This window comes from Ogataea parapolymorpha, chromosome III (assembly GCF_000187245.1).
Source record: "Ogataea parapolymorpha DL-1 chromosome III, whole genome shotgun sequence".
NCBI lineage: Eukaryota > Fungi > Ascomycota > Pichiomycetes > Pichiales > Pichiaceae > Ogataea > Ogataea parapolymorpha.
In genome coordinates, this window is record NC_027864.1 from 737618 (window position 1) to 763913 (window position 26296).

The 26296-nt window shown below is 47.7% G+C and overlaps 15 protein-coding genes across 15 annotated transcripts; 8 read left to right on the plus strand and 7 right to left on the minus strand.

The window, feature by feature from the left end:
- Positions 1–11: 11 nt before the first annotated feature.
- HPODL_00581 (Glycerol-3-phosphate dehydrogenase, mitochondrial) lies at positions 12–1949 on the plus strand (the record flags this gene model as incomplete). Its single annotated transcript, XM_014080540.1, has 1 exon — positions 12–1949. One exon carries the CDS (start codon positions 12–14, stop codon positions 1947–1949), a length of 1938 nt encoding a protein of 645 aa, XP_013936015.1.
- Positions 1950–1966: 17 nt separating this feature from the next.
- HPODL_00582 (Peroxisomal nudix pyrophosphatase with specificity for coenzyme A and CoA derivatives, may function) lies at positions 1967–3175 on the minus strand (the record flags this gene model as incomplete). Its single annotated transcript, XM_014080541.1, has 1 exon — positions 1967–3175. One exon carries the CDS (start codon positions 3173–3175, stop codon positions 1967–1969), a length of 1209 nt encoding a protein of 402 aa, XP_013936016.1.
- Positions 3176–3411: 236 nt separating this feature from the next.
- Positions 3412–4896, minus strand: HPODL_00583 (uncharacterized protein; the record flags this gene model as incomplete). The annotated part of the gene is made up of 1 exon (XM_014080542.1): positions 3412–4896. One exon carries the CDS (start codon positions 4894–4896, stop codon positions 3412–3414), a length of 1485 nt encoding a protein of 494 aa, XP_013936017.1.
- A 163-nt stretch (positions 4897–5059) lies between these two features.
- Positions 5060–6466, plus strand: HPODL_00584 (putative membrane protein; the record flags this gene model as incomplete). Its single annotated transcript, XM_014080543.1, has 1 exon — positions 5060–6466. The coding sequence occupies one exon, from the start codon at positions 5060–5062 to the stop codon at positions 6464–6466; it is 1407 nt and encodes a 468-aa protein (XP_013936018.1).
- Positions 6467–6763: 297 nt separating this feature from the next.
- Positions 6764–7240, plus strand: HPODL_05162 (uncharacterized protein; the record flags this gene model as incomplete). Its single annotated transcript, XM_014080544.1, has 1 exon — positions 6764–7240. The coding sequence occupies one exon, from the start codon at positions 6764–6766 to the stop codon at positions 7238–7240; it is 477 nt and encodes a 158-aa protein (XP_013936019.1).
- Positions 7241–7835: 595 nt separating this feature from the next.
- On the plus strand, positions 7836–8897 carry HPODL_00585 (uncharacterized protein; the record flags this gene model as incomplete). The annotated part of the gene is made up of 1 exon (XM_014080545.1): positions 7836–8897. The coding sequence occupies one exon, from the start codon at positions 7836–7838 to the stop codon at positions 8895–8897; it is 1062 nt and encodes a 353-aa protein (XP_013936020.1).
- A 459-nt stretch (positions 8898–9356) lies between these two features.
- HPODL_00586 (uncharacterized protein) lies at positions 9357–11075 on the minus strand (the record flags this gene model as incomplete). The annotated part of the gene is made up of 1 exon (XM_014080546.1): positions 9357–11075. The coding sequence occupies one exon, from the start codon at positions 11073–11075 to the stop codon at positions 9357–9359; it is 1719 nt and encodes a 572-aa protein (XP_013936021.1).
- Positions 11076–11420: 345 nt separating this feature from the next.
- On the plus strand, positions 11421–12767 carry HPODL_00587 (mannosyltransferase KTR4; the record flags this gene model as incomplete). Its single annotated transcript, XM_014080547.1, has 1 exon — positions 11421–12767. One exon carries the CDS (start codon positions 11421–11423, stop codon positions 12765–12767), a length of 1347 nt encoding a protein of 448 aa, XP_013936022.1.
- Positions 12768–12947: 180 nt separating this feature from the next.
- HPODL_00588 (Ribose-phosphate pyrophosphokinase 1) lies at positions 12948–14159 on the plus strand (the record flags this gene model as incomplete). Its single annotated transcript, XM_014080548.1, has 1 exon — positions 12948–14159. The coding sequence occupies one exon, from the start codon at positions 12948–12950 to the stop codon at positions 14157–14159; it is 1212 nt and encodes a 403-aa protein (XP_013936023.1).
- A 30-nt stretch (positions 14160–14189) lies between these two features.
- Positions 14190–17501, minus strand: HPODL_00589 (Inositol hexakisphosphate and diphosphoinositol-pentakisphosphate kinase; the record flags this gene model as incomplete). Its single annotated transcript, XM_014080549.1, has 1 exon — positions 14190–17501. One exon carries the CDS (start codon positions 17499–17501, stop codon positions 14190–14192), a length of 3312 nt encoding a protein of 1103 aa, XP_013936024.1.
- Positions 17502–17637: 136 nt separating this feature from the next.
- HPODL_00590 (U3 small nucleolar RNA-associated protein 21) lies at positions 17638–20352 on the plus strand (the record flags this gene model as incomplete). The annotated part of the gene is made up of 1 exon (XM_014080550.1): positions 17638–20352. The coding sequence occupies one exon, from the start codon at positions 17638–17640 to the stop codon at positions 20350–20352; it is 2715 nt and encodes a 904-aa protein (XP_013936025.1).
- Positions 20353–20373: 21 nt separating this feature from the next.
- Positions 20374–23187, minus strand: HPODL_00591 (Vacuolar assembly/sorting proteins VPS39/VAM6/VPS3; the record flags this gene model as incomplete). The annotated part of the gene is made up of 1 exon (XM_014080551.1): positions 20374–23187. The coding sequence occupies one exon, from the start codon at positions 23185–23187 to the stop codon at positions 20374–20376; it is 2814 nt and encodes a 937-aa protein (XP_013936026.1).
- Positions 23188–23229: 42 nt separating this feature from the next.
- HPODL_00592 (uncharacterized protein) lies at positions 23230–23649 on the plus strand (the record flags this gene model as incomplete). The annotated part of the gene is made up of 1 exon (XM_014080552.1): positions 23230–23649. One exon carries the CDS (start codon positions 23230–23232, stop codon positions 23647–23649), a length of 420 nt encoding a protein of 139 aa, XP_013936027.1.
- An 8-nt stretch (positions 23650–23657) lies between these two features.
- On the minus strand, positions 23658–24338 carry HPODL_00593 (uncharacterized protein; the record flags this gene model as incomplete). Its single annotated transcript, XM_014080553.1, has 1 exon — positions 23658–24338. The coding sequence occupies one exon, from the start codon at positions 24336–24338 to the stop codon at positions 23658–23660; it is 681 nt and encodes a 226-aa protein (XP_013936028.1).
- A 176-nt stretch (positions 24339–24514) lies between these two features.
- HPODL_00594 (uncharacterized protein) lies at positions 24515–26074 on the minus strand (the record flags this gene model as incomplete). Its single annotated transcript, XM_014080554.1, has 1 exon — positions 24515–26074. The coding sequence occupies one exon, from the start codon at positions 26072–26074 to the stop codon at positions 24515–24517; it is 1560 nt and encodes a 519-aa protein (XP_013936029.1).
- Between the last annotated feature and the right edge of the window lie 222 nt (positions 26075–26296).

Genomic DNA, 26296 nt, shown 5'->3' on the forward strand with positions numbered 1-26296 from the left:
GATGATTTATTATGTCTTTTAGACAAGCAAAAAGATTTGGCCAAATCGGAGTCTGTTCAGCCTTAGCGCTGACTCTGGGAGGCCTTTATGTACAAACCGCACACAACGAGACGCTTGTGGACTACAAGAGCAAGTTTCCGCCCATCGTGACCGACGTAGAAAAGCCCCCCGCAAGAAAAGACTTGCTGGAAAAACTGGGGAAACCTATCAGCAGTCCGGCCGAAAATTTTTCCGCCAGGGATGCCACCTCCAAGTTTGACCTGATCATCGTCGGCGGAGGCGCTACGGGTACCGGTGCTGCCCTCGACGCTACTCTCCGCGGTTTGAATGTTTTGTTGGTCGAGAAGAATGATTTTGCCTCTGGAACATCGTCCAAATCCACCAAGATGGCTCACGGAGGTGTCCGGTACTTAGAAAAGGCTATTTTCCAGCTCTCCAAGGCCCAGCTTGACCTTGTCATTGAAGCCTTGAATGAGAGAGCCTCCATTTTAAACAACGCGCCTCATTTGGCTCACTGTCTTCCTATTGCCATTCCTGTTTACAAATACTGGCAAATGCCATACTTTTATGCTGGTTGCTTGCTGTATGACCTGTTTGCCGGTTCTCAGAACCTGAGATTTTCCTACATGATGACCAAGAACCGTCTGTTGGACAAACACCCACAACTGGACCCAGAAGGTCTTGTTGGTGGACTTGTTTACCACGACGGTCTGTTTAATGATTCTCGGATGAACGTTACTCTTGCCTTGACTGCCATCCACAATGGCGCCACTGTTTTGAACTACATGGAGGTCAAGCAGATCTTGAAGAACGAGGAAGGAAAGAGCAAGGGTGTGCGCGTTGTCGACGCTGAGACCAATAATGAATACTTGGTTGCTGCCGATGCCATCATCAGTGCTACGGGACCTTACTCTGACGCACTGTTGTCCATGGATGAGTCGCCATCCGGTCTACCAGACCCTGAGATTTTGAAACACCCGAAAATGGTGGTTCCTTCTGGCGGTGTTCACATCGTTCTTCCAGAATGGTACTGTGCCAGAGACATGGGATTGCTCGACGCTTCGACATCCGACGGACGTGTGATGTTCTTCTTGCCGTGGCAAGGAAAGGTTCTGGCAGGAACCACAGACGTTCCCCTAGACAAGATTCCAGAGAACCCTGTTGCTACAGAGGTTGAAATTAATGATATTCTGAAAGAGCTGCAGCATTACGTTAAGTTCGAGGTTAAAAGAGAAGATGTCTTGAGTGCCTGGTGTGGTGTCAGACCGCTTGTCAGAGACCCTAAGAAGGTGCACGCAGGCAACATCAACTCCACCCAAGGACTTGTTAGAAACCACTTGATTTATCACTCGCCTAATGGACTGATTACCATCTCTGGTGGTAAATGGACTACTTATAGAGAAATGGCAGAGGAGGTCATCAACGAGGTCATCAAGGACACTCCCGAGTTCCAGACCAAACACCTGAAGCCTTGTTCCACCAGAAACCACAAGCTAGTTGGAGCCGTCAATTACGACGACTCTTTGTCTGCTAGATTGGCACAACTTTATAAACTGACGGACAAAATGGCCATCCATCTGGCCAGCAATTATGGAGACCGTGCTGCCATGATTATTGGTATGTTCAAGGACCCTCAGAATGCCGAGCCTTTGGGTCTGACCAACCCTCCAACTTATGCCAACTTCGATCATCCGTTCACTAGAGCAGAGCTACGTTACTCGATGACATATGAGTACGCCAGACGGCCTCTGGACTTTTTGGCCAGACGGTGTAGACTGGCCTTCTTGGACTCCAAGATGGCATTACAATGTGTTGACGAAGTTGCCGACATTATGGCCGAGGAGTACGGCTGGAGCAAGGAGCTTAAAAAACAATACATCGACGAGGCAGTTCACTACATTGAACATATGGGATTGGAGCCAAACGCTGATCCATATGGAAAGTTATAAATAAATGCGGCGGTTCGTTAGATAGTACTATATAAGTTTTTAAGATTGATGAATTCTTCTGAACTCATACATTCCTTGAATGAACATCCTTTCGTGTTGTTGATTAGTTTTTTCTCGAACTCAGAACGCTGCTTAGTTTGCATTTGGCCGTTCTGGATCAAGGCCCATATCAAATCCTCCTCTCCCAAAATATTATCGTAGTACTTCTCTCCGGTGTAGACGATCTCGGCAAGGTCGTGCAGTATATTGGCCGTCAGTCCCCAGCAGTTTCGCGTGCGCACGCCAAACTCGTGGTCCTCCTGGGTCTCGTCCTCACTTTCGGACGACAAATCCTGGATTTCTTCCAGCCATCTCACCTCGTTGTCGTTGTGAATAGGAAAGATGAACGACCGTAAGTTCCATGGAATACCGGCCCATTTGGTCTTGATGTATGACTGTTTGAGACACTCCTTGAGCTCGTATCTGCGTGGTTTAGGCTGCAAGAAGTCCTTCAGAGGCACGCTGAAGATTGACGACGACTCTCCCGGATTGAGCATGATGTTGCCGATGTGCTGATCTTCGATGCTACCTAGCTTGGACTCGCTCCAGTTAATAAACGCTACGCAAGGTGACACTCCCAGCAGTGTCCTTGCGAGATACGTGGGCATCACCTTGAGTTCCTCGACCTCATACCCAAACTTCTCTTTCAAGAACCGGTTGTCGCGGTGGATTCCAATCTCTTCCTCAGCCTCTCTGCGAGAACACTGAAACTCAGACTCCAACGGATAGTCGACTTTGCCACCAGGAAGAGAGATGTGTCCTGAAAAGTTTCTGAGCTTGTGCGATCTCTTTGTCAGGATCACACGCAATTCACCCTGTCTGCCCAGAAACAAAAGAACAAGAACTGACGACCTTCTCACTGCTGGCAAGCGATGCCAGACAGAGACCTGGGACCCGGCATAGAACCGGGGCTGGTAGTTCTGTAAATTAATTAAATATCGTGACTCCATCCTGTGGCTGTTCACGAGTTTGGCAAATCTATGATCCAGATCGTGGCCCACTTGTGGAGGGTTCGGGATCTGGTATCTCAAAAATGAAAGGCTATTGTGTAGACGCTGTAGAAGCTTGTTTTGCAAGACGACAGTGTTGTTGACTGTGTTTGCAGCAATGGGGGATGCAGATGAATAATTTATAAAGGTTGAAGTGATTAGGTTATGTGTGGCCTTGAAATTCTGATAGTAATTCATAGCGACGGGTCGATCGACGGCTGTTATTTTATTAATTTGCTGGGAAAACAGCAGTATGCAACATCAACAGCATAATTTAAACGTGTTTGGCTTCTTTATATACATGGCGCTATGTGAAAGCCCCTTTTGTGAGCAGAAATCCCCTCCCCTACGCAGAAAATGTTGAACCAAAACAACATGAGGGGACTGCAATAAACATTGGTGCAAGGGTGTAAAATAGGCGGAAAAAAAACCACTCAGTCGACCTTGGCCTCGGCAAGACTGTGTAGCGTCGAAATGTTGTTGCTGAACTGTTTCCCTTTTTTGGTAAGCTTTTTCAGCTTGTTCTTGACCACCATGACTGGCACTGTGCTCTTGCGCACCAGATGGTTCGAAAGCGACCCCAGTAGCACTCCCTTTATGGCCGAGGTGCCGCGGGAGCCGACGATTACCAGTGTTGGCGAGATATGTTTTATAACTTCCACCATGAAATGGCGTGGGATTGGGTGGTGGCACGACTCGATCACAATGTGGACTTGCAATTTGGTGAGTTTGAGCAAATCTAGCGTCTCGCGCGTGATTTCCTCAACGTTCTGGATGCGTAGCTTTTCCCGAGCAGCTTTCGACAGCTTCTCTTCCTTGGTCTCAGATTGGTGTGGACCGTTAGGTTGGATACCGTTTAGATTCATTGACGAATAATCATCATCCTCAATCACATTTAAAATGTATAGCACAGACCCATCCACCAGGACGGTGCCGATACACCATTCCAAAGCGTATTTCGATTCCTCAGAAAAGTCCATGCACAACACAAACATTTGAGGAGCCTCTCTGCCGTCCTTTCTGGAGAGTTCAAAGAATTTTCCTCTCGTGATGGTTCGAATAGCCATTTGGTTACTGAGGATGGATTCGATCTCTGACACAACCACATGCTCATTCAGGGTGCGAGCCAACTCTGTGTCGGCTTTTTCCTCCACATCGCTTGTGTAAGGCACCGAAAAGCCGTCTGTAGCAGAAAAAAATTCGGGCGAGACGAGCTTCTTCTTGTAGATGGCATACTCCTGCAATTTCTCTTTGCGTCCCGTGTTGTCCTGGTAGAATTTTTCTGGGTCATAGTGGATGTGCGTACCAACCTTCTTGGCATCCTCCTCGATCTTTTCCAGAAACTCATGAGGGACCTGGCGCCCAATGGATTTGGCGTTAGCCAAAGCCCGTTCCGCTGCCAGCAGCTCGTCAAGCTTCTCGGCCTGAATGGCATCTTTCACGAGCTTGCGGTTATTGATCTTGCTCAACTCGTCTTTGGACGTCATCTTGCGACCAAAACTGTGTTTATCATCCAGCACTTCATCAGGTGAATAGGACGCATAGTTCGGAAGTACTTTACCACCGTCATCGACTTCGAATTCAGAGTCTGTATCGCTTATTTGCTCCTCATCGCTGCTGGAAGCATTATCCAGACCTTCCAGCTCGTCCTCACTTTCGTTCACCCGTGACCCAGAAGGCGACCGCAGTCTTTCGGACGGATCGTGTGCAGTAATTGCATATTTTGCGTCAGGGTCCTTTGAGCTGGAACGACTCAGGGACCTCCTGACACTGGACAGGCCCCTCGAATGTGCGCGCTGCGCACCGGGGGATGTGTCCCTTCCGCGGCCCCTCATTGTTCCGGAATTTCCGGCTTTCTGGCGCTCTAAAATTTGCGCAATTAATTGACGTTCTTCCTCCAATGCTCCTTCCAGCGACATGGCTTAGATAAATAAAATAAATATACGATAAATGCTGTCAAGAAAAATTACCTCGTCGCGTCGATCGGTGCCCGCGTCGATTTATTATTGCTTATCGGTCCCCCGATCACGATTTGTGCTCCATGGCGACAGAAAAACTTTTGTCCCTCTATTTGCTTTTCCCATGAGACCTCATGTGCGCTCCTACACTCTGGCCTTTGGGCTCTCCTTGGTCGGCTCGTTGTCCTTGGGTGTGCTGGCACTTTTCTCTATATTCACGCAGCCTTTGCAGAGTCGGCTACGATACCCGCAATCGACCATCAACAGCATCATAATCGCCCAAACCTTGGGTCTGAATGGATTCACACCCCTTTGTGGGCTCCTCGCCGATCTCAAAGGGCCCTGGATCCTTAGTCTGTTGGCGCTCGCTTGCTATCTACTGGGATTCTCCTCCGTTCTCTTTATATACCAGAACGAGGTGCTTGATCCCGTCCCCGTGTACATCAGTTTCTTTCTAATTGGGTGTGCTCACACGTGTCTTCTGTTTAGCTGCTTGCTCAACTGTGCGCGTTCCCTCGGAAAATATTATACAACACTCGCTATCGGCACGCCAAACCTGATGATTGCCTTTTCCACATTCCTCGAGATCCACATGCTGCAAAACTGGTTTGACGAATCAGACCCGACTAAGGCATTCCAGCAGAAATTACGGTTCTTTATGAGCACGCTTTGCGCAAGCAGCATTTTTGCATTTCTGGGTTGCAAGATTACCGACCGAACGGAAAAAAACGAGCACGAAATAGAGCATTTCAGCAGCTTCAACGCGTCTCCCTTACTTTCAGGAGGCAGTGCGGTCTTAGGCTCCCACTCACCAAAGGCTGCCATTCCTACAGAAGACCTCGAATACGTGCAACTGGACGACCAGATGTCTGCCTCCAGTGTCACCTATAAGCACAAAATCACTCGTTTTCTCAAAGATCCGCTGATGTACCCTCTAAACATGGCATTTTTCATGGCCGTTGGTGCAACAGAGTTCTTTCTGACGAACCTCAGCTCAATCCTGTCGTCTCTGGACCAGAACACGCTAGACTACAATCTGCAGCTCTACTCCATCACCTCGACGGTAATTAGGTTCGTGATTATGGTGGCCACCGATCAGGTCTGCGCAAAATACGGCATCTCTCGTCTGAGCATTCTCGCAAGCTTGATAGTTATGTGCGGATTGGGCCATGTGTACCTGTCCAGCTGGCCCATCGCTGGACTGCACATCAACGTCATTGTGATGCTCAACGCCATTCTCAATTCAGGCCTCTACACGCTTTTCCCGGCAGTGCTGGCGGCAGTCTATGGGTTTGAGATTTTAGGGACAACGTATGGGATCTTTTCATGCTGCTCCATTATCGGGAACATGCTGCTCAACCTGGTCTACGGCGTGGACTATACGCGCAACTGTGTGAATTCCACTGACAGCAACCTTGTCATCTGCTCCACATACACCTTCCTGTTGAGCGGAGTAGTGCTAACTGTTCTGGGGTCGCTGATCTACTGCTTGAAAAATAGATATCTTGCAAGGGCACACGAAAATTTCTAGGTCTGGGGTGTCTTTTCTTATTATAGATAGATGGAAATAATTAATAGAAAATAATTATTTTTCCCCCATCAATTAGGCTTATCGGCGATGTCTCAAGGGGCAAGAGTGGTGCCAGAAGGGGTTCCCCTGTGGCAACCAGATGAAAGCGCGCGAGAGTGCCCCTTCTGTCATCGCAAATTTACGTTTTTCAACCGCAGACACCACTGCCGGAAGTGTGGCCGCGTGGTCTGTGGCGACTGCTCTTCTGTGTTTACGTGCTACTTGCCCAACACCTACGTTGTATCGCCGCAGTCCCAGATGTTTCTGGAAACCCCCCACGTACCGCACAGAACGTGCGACGAGTGCGCTGCAGAGCTGGAAAGACTGGGCCACAGGAGCGAGCCGATCGACATGATCAAGAGTTCGTCCGCTAGAGAAAACACCTTAGACCTGGATAACGACGAAAACCTGTGTCCTGTGTGCAACATCGATCTGTCAGACGAGACAGATGCTGGCCGCGAACAACACATCAACAACTGCTTGCACTTTTTGGAGTTCACTGGCTCGCCGGACTCTAAGAGACAAACTAATAGAATGCTGGTATACACGCTGGACGCCAACGTTCGAGTCAACGAGGATAATGAGTGTGTCATTTGCTTTGAGGAGTTCCACGCGGGGGACAAGGTTGGCAGACTAGAGTGTTTGTGCTGTTTCCATTACAAATGCATAAAGGACTGGATTAACCGTAAAGGTGCGTGTGAATGTCCTGTGCATGCCGTGGCTGTGGCCGTGTAGACGAGCGTTATGAGGTTATGGAAGGTTAACGGGTAATTTAATGGTATTTAAGAAATGTGTAGCTTTTGACGATCTTTCGACGATCTTTTGGCGATCATCTGATGGTTCTAGCCAGGAACCAGTACATTAACCTGAAAATAAAGTAATTTTCTATTGTTTTCCGGTGACTTTGGTGCGTCAAACCGCCGTTATCCCTTTAGGCTCCTTATTAGACTCCCCATTTGGATTATTTCCTAATTAAGAAAAACCACACGTAGGTTTTTTTTGCAAACGCCCGGCCAACGGTGCTCCAAGTCTGCTACAAACTTGTGACAAGTTTGGAACCACACTTTGTGGGCCATGATGTTACGCGTGTCAGCATCCTGTACGTGTAGCAGGCCTGTTTTACTTCTGTCACACCGCCTATTTCGCGGAACCCGCGGGTAATCTCTCCTATCAGGCCCCAATTTTCAGCCATTGTGCCCAACAAAAATTTTATTGTCCTCTATTGTACGCATCCCTGCTCCTATCTTTTTTTTCACTCCTTTGGAGAAAGCGCGCCGTGCTGACTGCTCACATAGATATAAAGCACTAAAACGCCTCTTCTCAGCTTTTCATGTCTCGCTCTCCAAAATTAGAGTCGCTGTGGCTGGACGAGCCTTCCACGAGGAAGAAGGACAAGGTCCTTCGCGTCCTTCAAACCAAGAGCGCACAAATCCTCCATTACTTTGACCTTGAGCCTGACTTTGCAAAGGGCCGCAAAAAATCTCCTTTGATGATCAGCACGCCGTTTGGTTTCAACCACATGTCTCATCTCAGTGAGAAAGACGCGTTTGGTCTGGACAAGGCGTTCAAGGAGGCAGACTTAAGCTTGCTGCCAAAAGTGCTGAAAACAGCTCCAGAACGGTCTCCACCGTGTCTGGCCGTGTCGTCCTTCAGAACCTCGCCAAACACGGTCGGCAACATAGAACCAGAATCGCGTCCATCATCCAGACACTTTAGAGTGAACTCCACGTCCTCTACCTCACAGCTTCTGAGCAGAGCCAACTCCACGTTCACTCGCTCCACCTCGATATCCACCCTCAGCTCACTGGCGCCCTCTATCCAGGAAAGCCCAATGAGAATGCTTAAACACAACGACAGACTGCCATCTATTCCTCAGGAACAGTCAGAGACTGATTTCTACAGATCCTCAGAATACTCCGAGAACTCTCAATTTTCTACGAGAAGCAACAGAGAGTCTCGAGACAGTTCTGATCAGGAAGACGTCCATCTCCAGAAATTCGAGTTCCCGCAATTTTTGCAAACACCAACAGACAGAACCCCTACTGATCCTCCACACATCCGCAAAGTGCCTTCCATAGGCTCCCCTGTCGACTCGCGCGACTCGGCGTTCACTTTCGAGCTATTATCGACGCCGGAATACGTCAGAAACAGCCGTGTGCCAGGGAACAGAAAGCCTACTGGTGAGTACGTTCTTTCGTGTGATTTTTCGGAGGATGAGAATGACGATAACGAGCACAACTCGGAGTCGGAGGACACGCTTATTGCGTTGAACGCAGCCAACATCAGCAGGCTGTCAAGACTGAGTATGGCCACAGAGCTGGATTTCTCGGCCCCACACTCAAAGACGTTTAGTAAACTCCGTCTGCCAGAAATTGCTGACGAGGATGTATAATAGATGAATTACGAACATTTGTAGTTTAGAAATATTTAGTAAAAATATTGTTCAGATGACAGATTTACTGAAACCGGTGAACTCCAATAAGCAACTCACCACTACCCAAGAGAAACAGGTCAGAGTGCTTAGCCTTATTTCAGAGTACTACGACGTTTACCAAAAGCTTGAGCAAGTTCTCAAACGCGGGTTTGTTGACCTGGCCCGTGCTAATTACGCAGCCAATACAAGATATCAAAACTTCCTTGATCTTAGGGAAATGCAGCGATTGGTAGATGTCGACTGGACAAACGCACAAATAGTCCTTTGCGACAAGGAAGACGGATTGTCGAAATCGCGAAAAATGTTCTCTGGAGGGCTGGTGCCTCTGTCTCTACGAACTGCGCAGTCTGATTTTGCAGACTCGCTAAAACTTATTGTTCAGCTGGCCAAAATTAGACACCAAATTACACAATTGTCCTAGTCCGTTTCACTTCGTCTGAGCGCGTCCGCAGCCAATTTGTCGTAGTCGGCAGCAAGGGCACAGTACGTTTGAATGACACCGATGATAGCCAGAGCCACTCCACAGCCGGTCCATAGTCCAAAGAGTCCCATAGGATGGCCTTTGGGGAAATAGAAGCTCAGCACAAACCCAAGCGGGAGGCCAATGAGATAGTATGAGCACAGGTTGACGTATCCACCAATTCTTTGCAAACCCTGTCCACGTAGGCATCCTGCGCTGGTTGCATTCATGGCGTCGAAAATCTGGATGAAAGCGACCAATGGCATCACCTGGGTGACAACCTCGATCACGTCCGCGTCGTTGGAGAACCAGCCTGCAATCTGCCGGCTGTCCAAGAGCAAGAACGACGAGTTGATCAAGGCAATGGCAGCGGTGAACACAAAAACCATCTTGGCAGCTATTCTGGCCTCTCGTGGGAGCTGAGCACCCAGAAAATTGGCCACTCTGGTGGACGCGGCAATAGAAACTCCGTATGGCACCTGGTAAGTGAGAGAGGCCATGGTGGCTATCACAGACTGCGCTGCAAGCGGCACAGTTCCAAGATAGCTGGACAGTAGGGTGAGGATCTCGAAACTCAGGAACTCGGACATAATCATGATTAGATTTGGGATACTCAGCTTGACCAGCTCGCCCCAGTTGGAGAACGCCTTTCTCAGTGCCAGTCCGTTCCAGCATTTCATAGGGTTGGCGACATTCTTCGTCCAAATCGTGTACCCAAATAGCCCAACAGCCATCAGTGTATAGTTCACGCTGACAGCGATGGGGGCGCCAATGTATCCCATTTTGAACACCCAAACGAAGAGGTAGTTGAGCAATGCATTGAAGGGGGCACAGACAAAAAGCACGTACGTCGATGCTTCGAAAACTCCCTGGGCTTGCAGGAATCTTTTCCCTGTCTCAAAAAGTATGTAGCCTGGCAATCCAAAAGTGATGACTTTCAGGTAAGTGGCGGCGAGTCTGGCACTTTCTGCGTTCGGAAGGGCTTTTGTAAGAATTTGCTCGGCCCAAATCCACCATGCTACGCAGACCACGAACATGAGGGTGAATATGAGAGCTGTGCAACGCTGGAAGATCAGGCCCACGACCTTGTATTTTCTGGCTCCGTAGGCTTGCGGCAAAAACGTGTCAAGTGACGATGCAAGGCCGGCAATGACGGCAATGGCCGATATATTGCAACTCATGGTTCCCAAGGTGATTCCCGCGAGTGCTTCAGGTGAAATATGCCCCACGGCAAAGATAGAGGCCACACCAAGAGAGTTTTGGAGCAGGAAGGTTATCACTAGCGGTACAGACGACATGAACATCTTTTTGAGCTCAAAGAGAGGCGTGGTGGTGATTTTCCCATCGCGAAGGGCCTTGTCCCATGACTCATTGATAGCTTCGCGGTCTTCCGCAGGTGGCACAGAAACCGAAGCCACGGAGGAGTATCTTCTGATCGGAAAGTGGTTGGCCTGGAGCAGCTCTGCCTCTTCGGCTATGTCTTTTGATGTTGCTGAGTACTGCTGGACCTGAGAGTCGATAAGTGGCTCGTCTTCCTCGAGGTCCTGGTCGCTGACAACAGCCGTAAAGTCTTCTGGTTTGATGAGATCCTGGGGCACAAATAGTCCATGTCTGCCCACAGATGTTGAGACTAGCGACGCGCGTCGCTGCGACGAGTGTGTAAATCGGCGTGGCATAAGATTACACAGAAGCAGCACGATTTACTATTTTATAGATCCACCATTTTTTTAATATCTTGGCAGTGCCTCGGATCGATTAGGAATGTCTTGCCATAAAGCCCTGTGTGGGTGCAGCAAACGTGGCAGGCATGATTAACAGATCATCTTCGACTTCCCCGGATGACTTTACATGGGCATCCCTGTCCCCGCGGTTTCCGCGGCAAGTTTTTGTGCCCCCTTAAATTGGTTGCATAGAACATAACGCGTGGACGGACCAAACACGGATTACTTTTTTTCCTGTATACCTGTTTTTTTTAGCAAAACGTTTTTTCTCAGCTATTTTTGCTAGGACCCCTAATTGCAATGTTGCTAAATAAACGGTTTATCCGGCTCTCAGCCGGGATCGTAGCACTGGTTTTTATCTTGGGGCTCACGTTGCACGCAGCACGCGAGACGCAAACATTGAAAGGCGCATCTCAGATGTTCGATAGCTACCGTACCGATCTCCAAGGATACATCACGAAGACAGCCAGCAAGTACAAAAAAATGACCGCCAAGGAGGTGAAGCAGGCCCTGACTTTCAAACATGGCGCGTTCCCTGAGGGAACTCCTAAGGAGACGATTGTGGAGGAGCAAATGAAGTTCCACAGAGAGGTGCTGAGCAAGAAGATCGACGAGCCAAAGGGCATGAAGCTGGTGCACAAGCAAGACGGTGACACTAACTATGAGCTGGCCAACGCCACTCTGTTGTCTCTTGTGAGAAACTCCGAACTGGACGGCATCGTCTCGTCGATCAGACAGCTGGAGGAGACCTGGAACTGGCGTTACAACTATCCGTTCACGTTCATCAACGACGAGGAGTTTACACCAGAGTTCAAAAAACGCGTGGAGGAGGTGTGTTCCGGCAAGGTGTACTACGAGATCATTCCAAAGTCCATCTGGGAGAAGCCAGCAAACATCGACCCTGTTCTATACAAGAACGGCATTGCCAAGCTGACTGAGAATAAAGTGAACTACGCCAGTCTGGAAAGCTACCACAACATGTGTCGGTTCAACTCCGGCTGGTTCTACAGACTGGAGGGCCTGAAGAAGTTCAAATACTACTGGAGAGTTGAGCCCAACGTGGACTTCTTCTGTAAAGTGGACTACGACGTGTTCAAGTTCATGAGAGATAATGAGCTGACATACGGCTTCACTGTGAGCTTGTACGATGAGCCTTTGACCATCGAGACCCTGTGGAAGACTACCGTCGACTTCTGTCTTGCCCATCCCGAGTATGTGCATCCGAACGGTGCGTTCAAGTGGCTGACAGAGAACCAGCAAAACCCTCAGAACACCAACGGAGCAGGCGGATACTCGACGTGCCACTTCTGGTCGAATTTCGAGATCGCAGATATGGACTTCTACAGAGGAGAGGCATACTCTAAGTGGTTCGACGCTCTTGAAGCCGCTGGTGGATTCTACTACGAGAGATGGGGAGACGCCCCCGTGCACTCTGTGGGAGTTGGACTATTTGAGGACAAGAGCAAGGTGTGGTGGTTCAGAGATATCGGCTACCACCACTCGCCGTACGAGAATTCGCCAAATAGCGATAAGTGCTCCACGGACCACGAGCCAGGATACTTTGCACCTCCCGACGTGTACGACCAGAACTGTCTGCCAAACTGGATTAAGTACTCGATGACCCCGAACCAGCTGAACATGTACTAACTCGGTATAAAGGAGAGATAACATAATATAATTACTTGATTTCCGGCCCGGTTTCCTAATCTGGACACCCCCAAAAAATTTTTAATTATCTACCAGAGGCCCAGTGCCAGACGCGCATATTTATTCACCATTAGCGCCACCCAGTTTACCAGTTCTCATAGCCAGCATCTTATCAGCGAGATGAGAAAGTGCAAGGTATTTGTGGGGAACTCCCACCCCAAGTTGGGACAGCTAGTGTGCGAGAAGTTGGGTATCGACCCTGCTCCAGTCACTCTCAAGAAATTTGCCAATGGAGAGACTTCTGTGCAGATAGGTGTTTCTGTCAGAGACGAGGACGTGTACATCATCCAGTCGGGCTCGCCAGAGACCAATGACCATATTATGGAGCTGTTGATTCTGATTTCTGCGTGCAGAGGTGGTTCTGCAGCAAAGATCACTGCCGTCATTCCTCAGTTCCCCTACTCCAAGCAATCGAAGATGAAAAAACACCGTGGGGCCATCACGGCGCGTATGTTGGCCAATCTGCTGATTATGGCTGGCGCTGACCACGTGGTGTCGATGGATTTGCACGCTTCGCAGATGCAGGGCTTTTTCTCCAAGCCGGTGGATAATCTGTACGCGGGCCCCACGCTGGCCCACTGGATCCGCCAGAACATCGAGGACTACAGCGAGGCGGTTGTAGTGTCGAAAAATCCGGGCGGAACGAAGCGAGTGACGGCCCTGGCCGACCAGCTCAAGGTCAACTTTGCCATGATCCACACCGACAGAAGGCGGACCAGAGACGGGTTCATGGGCAAAAAAGTGAGAGGAAAGCAGCCGGCCGCCAAGATTAACACCACCGAGAACGGCGAGGTCGAACAGGAAAATGTCATAGTAAGCACAGACATCCAGACTGCGAGAATCGTGAAAGGACATGTGGTAGAGGATACCTCTGCTCCGCACGAGGAGCCGCAGGTGCAGCACACCTCTGACATTGCGAATGACAACTCAGACGACGAGGACGAGCCCGAGTTCAACGCCAGCGAGAAGCTGATCACTTTGGTCGGAAACGTCCAGAACAGACCAGCCATCATTGTCGACGATATGATTGACAAGCACACCTCGTTCATTGCTGCTGCAGAGCATTTGAGAATGAACTGCGGTGCCAAAAAGTGCTACGTGGTGGCTACGCACGGGATATTTGCCAACGACTGTCTCGAGAGACTGAATGAATGCGAGTATATCGACGGCATCATTGTCACCAACACGTATCCGATCTCTGAAACCAAGGCCCAAAATTGCAAAAAACTCACCGTCATCGACGTTTCGCCGATCTTCGCCGAGTGTATCAGAAGAGATCATTTTGGCGAAAGCATCAGCGTGCTGTTCGACTCTCTGGCCGTGATAACCTAGGATAATTAGATAAATTATTTTTCAACGTATTTAAGGCTTGGCCTCTGCCAACGGACTCGAGATGTTCACTGGAGTGAACCGTTTAGGCAGCGACACTCTGGAGAACCGGCTCTTCAGCTTCTGCTGCATAAAGTCCATGTCCAGGTGTCTGGTCAGACTGATCCGGCGGATACACGAGATGTAGTGTTTTTCGTCCAACTGGACATCCAGCGGGTCCTGGGTATGGCAGCCCGGCGACAGCAGCAGTCTGATAGAATGCGTCTTGCCACCCACACTGTCCTCCGACTCGTAGAGCTCGAACACAATCTGCGACAGGTAGTCGAGTTCGGGAAGCGCGTTCCGGGCAATTTTCATTGGCAGCTTCGACTCGTAGATAATGTTTAGCAGTGTGTAGATATGTGATTCTTTGGTGAAATACACGCGTGTGGCGGCCTTGTCAGTCTCCTTGATGGCAGAGATGTCGCTCATGATCTGTCTGGCCAATGGGAGCGACGTAAGCAGTCCAATATCCAGTTTCTCGTGCTCTTCAATACCGTATTCCTGAGGACAGATGAAGTCGAATAGAACCTTGGCCAGTCTGTACAGTTCTCGCAAAAGGTTGTATTTTGGATCGTCAAACGGAGAGCTATGGTCGTCGCGGGACGACGGCTTGTACGAGGACGAAAGAACCCAACCGATCGAGCCTGCTGGGTTGGATGAGTTCGATGGAGACGAGTTGTCGAGCGACGAGTCGTTCACCTTGAAGTTGTTCATAGCAAGAACATTGATAGGATACTGTCTGACCAGAGAGCAGCCTAGCTGGCCAGTGTCCTCACGGTCGTCGCTGATGAAGATCTTCTGCAAAAAGTCGCGGTTGTGTAGAGCGTCATATTTCATTGTGTCGTAGAGCTCGCTGATTTTCGACGGGTGCACTTTTTCAACGCTGACGAACTCCTGGAACAACTTGTCCCACCTCTCTCTGAACAGGTACGGATCCTCACCACAACACCACTCCTTCTGGAAGTTTTCGACGTCCTTGGTCTCGAAATTCTTCTCCATGATTTTGCGATGGTGGTTCATCAGCTCCACAACTCGCTTAATCACCACGAACGGTTCCGGCATCCGTGGAGGCCAGGCAAACTGTGGAGGAGCCTCTTTGCCTTGTCTTAACAATGGCTTCAACTTCTTTTTGACCTTGTCCATCAGATCCTTGGCGGCATTCGAATCATCCAGAAGATCTTTGCGGACCTGCAGAAAGTCTTCAGGCAGCTCGTTCTCCGCGATGAACGATTTGGCGAAGAGCTGCGCCGATGCAACGACTCTCCTTTCTGATGAAGTGTAGATCTGCACATCTTTCAGAGCGTCTTTATTCAGCAGCTGAATATCCTGTCGTAACTGCTCTCCCACGTCCGAAGCCTGGTATCTGGCCGAGTGGGTAGGCTCTCCGCCCCATTTGATGATTAATTGTACTTTTTCAATGTCACCCTTGTCATTGAGTGAGGGCTTCAGCTGAACTTTAGTACCTGGGAAATTCATCTTCTTTTCCAAGGCTGTGGCCAACTGCATCAATTTTGTTTCGTCCTCCAATTGCTGCTCCTGGGCCACACGCACGGTCTGAAGAACAATCTTTAGGTCTCGAAGCTCGCGAATAATAACCTCCTCCTTATAACCCTTGAGCAGAGATATAAATATGGGCGACTTGAACGAATACTTGAACTTCTGTTTCGGTGTTCTGTCTGCGTGTCTCACCACAGAAATCATGCCTTTGAACACCCATTTCTGTTTCTTCTCCTCTGAAGTTATTGTAGCCGAGTTCTTCAGACGCTCGCTCTTGGCCTTCAAAAACGTTTGTCTCAGAATCGAGGCACATTGATCGTAGTAACCCTCGTTGTCTTTCACAAAAGAAAAGCCGTTGACGTCGATGACATAACTCTTGCCGCTTGTTCTCAGCAGATCGAACCCGCAAATCGTCTGTTCGAACGCCCGGCTAACCTTCTTCGCAATTTCCCTTTCCTCCTGCGACAACTTCGTAAGATATCTGACCTCCTTGCCATGTGTATTCCTGCGCACAATGCCGTCCACCACTGGCGACTTTCTTGTCTCTGCGTGGCAGAACTCGGTGCCGACAGTGTATGCCTTGACGTCTTCAAAGTTGTCCGTATCGATGAACTTCTCATAGATATACGATCCCTCAGTTCTGATCATGTTCAGGTTCGGATCAAACTCAGACGACTTGTTGCCAATTTTGCGGAAAAGTCTGCGGCCACCACCGCCATTTTCCTTAGCATAGTAGATGTACACGTTATGGTCCTCACCATCGACGGGTTTTTCCACAAACGGCTTCTTGATGGTTTCGCCATCAACATACAAAGTGTCTTCATCTAGCATCTTCCAGTCTGGCTCCGGCACCTCTGAGGTATCCACTCCCAACTTCTCCAGTTTGGCCTTCAGCTCATCGTCCACAAAGGGGCCGCCGTCTCTGGAAATCACCAATCTTTTTGGCGTAGGAACACCAGCCGCTTGAAGAATTTGGAGACAAAGCCGTCTATCCCAGAGCACTTTCTGCATCACCAAATCGTTGATGGTGAACGGCTTGCGCAATTTCTGGTACGCGATTGCCTTGTCAAGAGGGAACCCGCTGGAAAAGAACGAAATCAAAAAATCGCAGGTTGGCCAGTTTTCAATGGCTTCGTCCAATATAACCTTGTCACCAAATATCACGGTGTCGAACTCGCCGTTCTCGATTAAGCGGTTCAAAATCTGCCTGCATGGCTTACTCAGTACCTTGTTGTCCATTGCACACACACCAATAGTTCCAATCTTGGGCAATTTTGGGCCAGACACCTCAGAGACGGAAATTGAAGACGTTCTGTTCTTATGCTGTAAATTGACTCCTGAACTCGAGGCAGAAACGCCGTTCGATGAGGTAGCCGATAGTGTTCTGCCGTCACTGAAATTTAATGCATTTTCAGAGGTGACAGGAGAGTTTTCAGCTCCCGTAGTTTCGTGTTGCGGACTGCCCTGACTATTGGGAGGCATCTGGTGGCCAATGCTTAGCGAGCTGATATTCGAGACAGTACGGGAGAGAGCGTTGTTAGTCGGACTCAGCACCTCGGACTTGGAAAGAACAGGTACAAAATCTTCCAAAATAGGAGCAATTGTGGCAATGGCCCTTTTATGCTGTTCCAAAGAATGCGCAGTCAAAGGCACCGGGTCCATATCGTTTTCCTCGTCTTCTTCCTCTATGGCCTGCATGGAGTCCACAGAAGTGTTAGAATGGCTCGAGTATGTTCTTTCTGGCAATGTGCCTATCTCCTCGTGTTCTGTATCGGAATCTACTCCCAGTTGAGGAAGAGAGCTCATTGCAGTTTTTAGAAACAAATTTATTTCATAATTAATTCTGATTTACATTTTCAGTCGATCGACGCGGCTGTAGAAAAAAAATTTATAAAATTTTAGAAAAATTATTCACCTTTGTTAGTGATCCAGATTCAATACCATGACTGTTGCAGATTCGATGAAACGACGGAGAGTTGAGGCTTCTGGATCTTCTGTTGCTGTGCGCAGCTCCAAGATTTTTGCACCTTTCAGAGTCATTGGTCACGTCTCCAACGGAACTCCTTTTGCTGTGGGAACATTAGGCCAGTCTTTTTACATCGCCACTGTCGTTGGCAGATCCTTCCAAATCTACGACGCAGCAACCCTGCATCTGCTGTTTGTGTCATCCACCCAGACAGAAACCCCTATTCGTTCCATTACAGCACATTTCCACTATATCTTTTGTTCGTATGGAAATAAAATCGGTATTTTCAGACGAGGCAAATTGGAAAAAGAGCTCATTCTGCCAACTGCTGATACCATCAGAAAAGTGATAATCTTTGGCAATTATTTGGTTGCCTGTACGGGGTCCTCGCTTTCTGTGTTTGAGAAGAAAGATGAAAAATTCCCTACCGAATACTATGGAGAGCTTAAAGTGAATGCTCTCAATGGCGAGATCGTGGATATTGTGCATCCTCCAACTTATATCAACAAAGTAGTTGTTGCCACAACCTCTCATCTGCTCATATTCAACGTTAGAACTGCGAAAATGGTGTTCGTGTCCGAAGAGTTTGTTGATGGAATCACTTGTATCGAAACGGCCCCAGCACTAGACATCCTGGCTGTTGGAAATGGTGTTGGCTCATTTGCTGTCTACAACTTGAAAAAGGGTAAAATCCTTAGAACCGTGTCCACAGGATCCAAGTCGAAAATAACATCGCTGTCGTTCAGAACTGATGGATCCCCCCACGTGGTATGCTCGATGGTAAACGGAGACTTGTTCTTCTACGATTTGGAGAAAAAGACGAGAGTCCATGTTTTACGTAATGCTCACAAAGAGGTTTCCGGTGGTGTTTCAAAGGTGCAATTTCTAAGCGGACAGCCAATACTGGTCACTACTGGCGCCGACAACAGTCTGAAGGAATACGTTTTTGATCCCGCTCTTTCAGACAACTCGGCTGTTGTCTCTCCCCCGAGACACCTGAGATCTCGTGGAGGACACTCGGCTCCACCTACCTGCATCACATTTGGTGACTCGAAGTCGCATTTTATCCAATCTGCCTCCCAAGATCGCTCGTTCTGGACCTTCTCGCTACGTAAAGATGCCCAGTCGCAGGAAATGTCTCAAAGGCAATCCGCCATGAAGGATGGAAAGCGCCAGGCAGGTATCTCTTCAACGTTCAAGGACAAATTCCCGCCAATCACCATGATAGCTCAGGAGAACGCAAGAGAAGGAGATTGGGCCAATATTGTCACTGCACACCAAGATGAAACGTTTGCACGTACATGGGACTCAAGAAACAAAAAGGTTAGTAAACACGTTCTGGACACAATCGATGGTGGCATTGTCAAGGCCGTGAACATTACTCAGTGCGGAAACTTTGCCCTTGTTGGGTCTAGCAATGGTGGCATTGGAGTGTATAACTTGCAAAGTGGAAAACTTCGCAAAAACTACAAGTTGCACAAAAAGGCTGTCACCGGTATTGCCGTTGACGGAATGAATAGGAAGATGGTTTCGTGTGCTCTCGACGGACTCGTTGGCTTTTACGATTTCAGTCAATCAAAGTTTTTAGGAAAATTGCAACTGGACGCTCCAATTACCCAAATGGTTTACCACAGAGGTTCTGACCTTGTTGCCTTTGCTTTGGATGATCTTTCCATCGTTGTCGTCGACTCGGCCACGCATAAAGTGGTCAGGCAGCTATTTGGGCACTCCAACAGAATCACTGCTATGGACTTCTCGCCTGATGGTCGCTGGATTGTGTCGGCATCCTTGGACTCTACTATTAGGACCTGGGATCTGCCTACAGGTGGCTGCATTGACGGTATAATGGTTCCTAACACTGTCACATGCTTGAAGATGTCTCCCTTGGGCGATTTCCTTGCAACCACGCATGTCAATGGAGTAGGTATATCTTTGTGGACCAACAAAGCGCAATTCAAGCCAATATCCACGAAGCACGTCGAAGAGGAGGAGTTCGCAACCATGATGCTTCCAAATGTGAGCGGCGAGGACGGCTCTAGTATTCTGGAAGGTGCGTTTGCCGAGGACGAGGAATATAGCTCCGGAACGTACGTTTCCGTGGACCAGCTTGACAAAGACCTAGTGACTCTTTCGCTGCACTCGCGCACAAAGTTCAATACTATTATGCATTTGGACACGATCAAGAGGAGGAACAAGCCGTCGGAGCCTCCAAAAAAACCAGACTCTGTTCCATTTTTCTTGCAACAGACAAGCGAGCAAAAGCCAGCGGAGGTGGAGTCCCAGTTGATGAAGCTAGACCCTTCTGCTGCTTCGTTTGAGTCTGATTTTACGAGATTGCTTAGAGAGGGTGCTGAGTCTAGTTACGACAAGTTTATTGACTATCTCGTGGACATGAGTCCTGCCACGCTGGATCTGGAACTCAGAACATTGCAGACAACAGAGCCGTTTACAGAACTCAAAAGATTTGTGGATGCGATCAACTATGGTCTCAAGCAGAACAAAAATTATGAAATCCTAGTGGCGGTGGTCTCTGTCTTTCTCAAGATCCATGGAGACGTGCTGTACAATGTTCAAGGCGAGGTTGTGCAAGCTCTCGACGAATGGCGTTCCGTGGCTTCTCAAATAGACAGCAAGATGGACGATATGGTAAAATACTGTTCTGCAGTGATCAACTTCATCACGACAACATAGATTCATAGCCAATTAATGTCATTAATTCCTATACCTACTACAGCTATAGTGCACCACAGATCCGTCTGGAAAGAAGCTAAGAATCGAAGAGGCAGCGAAATTTTTGTCACACACCATACATTTGGAGCTTGCGTCAATGCGCACATGGGCCGCGTCTGAGAGCAATTTTTCGTACTTGAGGTTGATGAGCTGCACTTTTAGAAGCTCATTTTGTATGATGTCTAATCGGAGATCTGACGTTATGTTCCTTATGTTGGACTCCAAGTAGCCCTCCAATTTGCCAAGCTGCAGAGATCCAGGCAACTTTTCTAACACCTGGACTGGATCTAGGTATGTAATGCCCGAGTCTAAAATTTCAAAAACTGAGTCGTAGTCTTTTGAGGATAGGAGCATGTCGAGCAGCATATATGTGAGTTTGACTCCTGTCTCTGGTGAGGAAGAGTAAACTGCCTTGCAATAACTCAGCGCTTTTTTCACATCGTTGAGCTTGTGTACAAGTATATCTAGCACTTCTTTATGTTTATTAAGCTTGCCAAGAGGAAGGATCATGAGCTCCAATACAACTGGCGACTGTTTAAGCGAGCCGAGTTTTTTGAGCACGAACGATGGATTGTAGTTATCGAGTGAGTAAATTTGGTTGATGTGGGCCTGGTTGTTCGCAGGGTCCTGTAGGTACAACTCGATGAGTTTATTTGGGAACTTGATGTTGGTCTCGCCGAGGTCAAAAATTAGGTAACGCAAGTAACGCACTTGCAACGAGGGCCATTTGTTGAGAAAATCCAATACTTGATGTTTGTTCAGAGACTCGCACTCAACTGAGTCATCCATAAAGATACTCTCCACATTAGTTTGATCTAGTGAAATCAGTTTTTCTGCGTACTTGAATATTAGATCCAGCTGTGGTTGTCCAAGTTTCTGTATGTATTTGACCATAAATTCGGGTTTGAAGATGTGCTCCTCAATACACAGCTTCTCCAACAACTTCAACGCCTTGTCGTGCCGTGACCGACAGTAATAAAAATCTATAAGTTCTGTGTACAGCTTGAGTTCGAGACATTTATTCTCTATTTTGTCAAAGGAGCAGTAGTTGGAAATCCTGAGCAGTGGTCCCACCATTCTGGGATTGGTAATCAAATAGCATTGAAAAAGACAGTCGTCTACGGTTTGCAGTTTCTGTTCTAGCTTGGAAATATCCTTGGACCCATAAAGCTCACGGGAGATGAGAAAGCCATGCCACTGGAATTTAGGCGAATCGGGATCCAAGAGTCGAGTGAGTTTCCTCCGAGCATCTGTTAAAAAGCTAATAACCTGGCCGATTATCTTGACGTCCTGGTTGGGTCGGGTTTCTGGCTCCTTATCGCTCTTCAATGACTCCTTGCTAGCAGCATGTCTTAGACTTGATGTTCCAGACAACAAAGTTTTCACTGATTCTGGCAGATTATCAAGTACGAGCTCCGGTGGGGCTAGAAACTCGACAAATAACTTGATTCCTGTCTCATAATTTCCTGACTTCATATACTCTAAACCCTTTAGAAGCTGAAATTGACGTAGTTTTGTAAATTTGATTTGTCGCGAAGAATGGTCTTCGGATATGTCCTCAAATGCCAATGGGTTAAGCTTCTCAATCAAGTTTATTGCATTGTTATAATCCTTTGATTTCTCAAACTCGGCCAGCTGGGAGTCGTATGTAGTTTTCACAAGTTTGTACACTGTTGAGTTGCAAATTAAAAACAGAAACTTGGATGTGAACTTGATCGAGGTAATACTACCAAATGTGGACGTCCCTTGCAACTGCTGAACAATTGAGCCGTTCTCAAGGTTTCGAATTTCTAGTGAGTTGGCGTAGACCAAAACCACATAGGGGAACCAATATTTGAGGAATTTCAACTTTTTCCCAGACTGGTTATGACTCGGCACTAAAACCGGGTTTTTAAAGTCTATGGAATGAGTATGTCGTCTGTACACAACAAGTTCTAAATCGCTGTTGAGTTTAATGAGGTTGTAGTCTTTCATGATGATGAGCTGCTGGTCATTATTTGCCTTGAAGATTTCCAATAGAGAGTCTGACGGGCTGAAGAAAAATGACTTGCTGAAACCAGTAGGCTGGTTTAGAAACTGAATTTGTATAGTTGACACCGAATCGTGCGCCAAGTCGATTTTCAGGATGTCACCGTTTTTCAATGCAACGATCAAACCATCGGAATTGAGAAACTCAACCACCTGAATTTTGTCATTCAGCTTATATTCGTATTTGCGATCGTATTGGTTGTCGTGCCACTTCATCACTGCAATATTCCGTTTGGATATCAGACACAAGTAGCTGTTGCCTGTCAATGATGTGACAAACTTCTTGGTTCGGACGGTTTCCAAGGCAGTAGTGGCGAGCGAGATGGAGTCGTTGTCGTCTACTGTAATGTAATCGTTATCTTCTTCATTGATCTGATCTAGCTGGAGATCCTTGTCGTCCTCGTACCAGGTTCTGATCAAATTGAAGCGTGCCTCATCAAACTTGTCTATGAATTGATAGTCGTTCAGACTATATATTTCCACTGTCTGGTTCTCTAGTAATGCAACCAGATATCCCAAGTTTGGTATCAGTTCCAATTGCATCGCTCGGCATGACAATTTCGTTCTTGCAATCACGTTGAGGTCTTCCAATACCAGTTTCGATTCGTCAAATTGCGTCATTTGTGTTTCTCCGCCAGTGGGAAGCTGACAAACGTCTAGAGAACCATCGTATAGCCCCACATATACAAGGTTACCAAAAACCTCAAATGTGGATATGTTGTGGGACCCGAATTCAAAATACGAATACGGAGATACCACCAGCACCATGGGAAGGGATAAAATAAATATATTTTTATTTTAAATTTGATTATGGTGGACCCAAATTTTGTACAGCAGCTGAACCACTCGAAACAGATCCGAGCGAAAAATAGCCATCTTTCGCAGAAATACTCAAAGTACCTCTCCAAGACGCTGACTAAGCTGGTTGCTCCTGATTCAGCTGAAACTGGACTACAATCCAAAGTCGAAACGATATACTCTAATCAGGAGTCGATTGCACGACAGAAGGATGAGTTGGTGAACACGTACCAACAGCTGGGTACTAGGGCCATGGAATTGCATAAAAAGCTTGAAAAAACAACTAAAAGACTACACGATAGCGGGGCAAACACTGCACAAGGCAAAATTGAGGTTCTCGATAGAAATATTCGTGTCCTTGAAAATAGTATTAAATTAGTCGAATCTACCAACACAAGACCCGCGCCTGTGAATAAAGGCCTTTTCGGCTGAGTGGCGCGCTATCTCTGGGGATAGTGACAACCTTCCTGTACCCGACTCCATTCCCAGCCAGCCTCAACGACGCGCAACAAGTCTCTCAAATTCATGGGCTGCTTAAGACTCCTTCCGTCAATGACCAAATTGCGATATATTATATGATAATCTTTCGACGACACGTAATGCTTGAGATCCTGTGAACGCAGTCTCTTCTGTAGCTTCAGTTTTCCTTCTAAAGTGGTGTATTCCGCGATTGGCTTCAACCATTGTTGGTTCTGTATCTTCCATAATTCCTCTCCCCCACAAAACGGTGTGAGGGTGCCCTCCTTATCTGGGGTAGCGTTGGATTCATCGCCTCCGCTGACAGCGCTGCTCTGGGGCGACGTTAATCGTGTCGTTGTGAAAGGAGAACTCGTGGAGCACGTTTCCTTATCATCGTTCGCGAGCTTATTTTCCAATACATCTCGTTGGAGTTGAGAAGGTTTAATCGGTTCGTATTCTTGGACGCGGGTGGAGTTGCTGTCTGAGTCGTCATCAAACAGCTGCTCGGTAATTTCGTCGGATTCCAAACAGGCCTCCGATATCGAACGGAGTCTGCTAATAAACGTTGCCCAAGTGAACGTTAATTTGAGTAGTGCCTTCCTCAACCTCGAAGGCTCGCAGCCCTCGAACGTCGCGTCTTCTTTCTGTTCTCGCTCCTTCATAATGATCGTCTCTTTCGAGTCAATAAATAGTAGTCAAGTTGCAAGACCTATTGACCAAACTGGTTCTCGAAACCTATTACACAAAGGTCACCTAGTAATTTGCTCGCACGACAATTTTTCTATTTTTTTTCTTCCAAGCTAAAGCCGCAGTCATATGATTTTAAGACACATGTATATTACTTGAACTCTTTATAGTATTTACGATCCAACTCCCAGCCGGGAACAGCTCCTTGTTCGCTCGACGTCTTGAGAAGTTTCTGGGAAAGCTCAATGCGCTCGCTCAATAATCTTTTGCGGAAAGACCCATAATTCAAGCCGTCGTAAGAACCACCCAACTTGCACCATTTCACCGCAAAAAGAGCAATAGAGACACCATTATGCAAACGACCATTTCTTCCCCAGGTTCTGGAGTAGTAGTTATTTCTGTATGTCCCCTGGTACACGCCCAGACGAGGCAGAATCAGCAAAGTTATCACCAAATCATTTGCGTCACTCGAATCCACATCCTGCTTGATCACGTTCGAGCGGTTCTCCAAGTTTCCGGGTGTCAAAGGCCCTGTGTGTCTAGAAAATCTTATAGTACCCTTTTCGTTATCAATGATAAATTCCCCAGATTTTTCGCTATCTTCTGGTGTACGGGTGGACTGCCCAGACTCCAGAGCAGATGGATCAGCCGACTTGAGCACTCCACAATGATACAATATGGCCACGATATCGGAATCATCCGTATAAATGTCCGTCCCCCATATTCTGCGGTCGTATACGTTGACATTGTCGGGGATACACTGGTATGGGATGTGTATATCCACTGTACAGTTGATGTAGTTTGCGAAGTATGCAGGAAGAAGTTCGATTCTTTTAGAGACAAGCTCACTGGTCACTTGTGAGCCCTCATGCACGTGTTCTGGTTCTATGTTTTGCAAATACATGCAACGGGTCTCCTTTGTTGGATAGGCCTGGTATATTATCGACCCCAGATGCTTTCTTGGGAATTTTGCGGCGAGAAGAAGTGTTTCTTTTGAATTGATCGTTATTTCTCGCGGCTTGAATGTTTCTTTTGGTTTTTCCGTACTCTGTTTCGGCGATGTCTGCTGGACCAATGACTGGTCTTGGGGCACTGTTGCGTTGGGGTCAATTATGGTAGAATCGTTCTGTATGATGGTTGTATCATTCCCTTGAGGAGGCGGAACATCAGAAGGTGTCTCATTAGGGTTGTGTACAAGAACTTTGTGATGATGGTGGTTACCATGAGGCTGATGCACAATATGAATATGACCGCCGTTTTTGAGATGCTGTTGTGCTTCCTTCAGATGTGTCGTAAGCTCATCGTGCACACGGTGATGATGGCGGCATTTGTCTCCCTTTTCAGTCTCGCGAGGGGGACTAACGCTATTAATTTGCTGTCTGGACGGTGACGAGTTGTTTGTGGAAGGAGGTGATGCTGACGATTTCAAAGGTGGCAATTTTTGGTCTGAGGGTTGTTCAGAAGACTTGCTCGGCACAATAGAAGGGAGTTTCGTTGAGTCGACGCCAGAAGCCAGCGAGGATATCGAAGGCAGTTGAAATTCACCAGAGTTGATAGACGATAGAGAAGGCAATTGTTGACTCTCAGGACGGCTCTTAGCCTCGCCTTCCTTGTCTGATGCCCCTAACTTGCTCGAAAGAAACGATATCGGGGGCAACTTGACCGGAGCATGGTCATTTTGCGAACTATACGACGACTCCTTGAAGGACATGGTAAATACAAATAAATTAGTTTTTTAAACATCTGTGCACCGATTTTATTAGGGGAGATGGCTATCAAGGGGTAGGTCTGCCAGTAGATTGTCCAATAGAAAGAAGAAAAATCAACGATGGGGGCCATCTTGAAAGTCATTGAGGCCTCTACTGACAGCTTCCATGGAGACATCTCAATTCAGTCAAGACCACATACTCCCAGAAAGATGAGTAATTAAAAA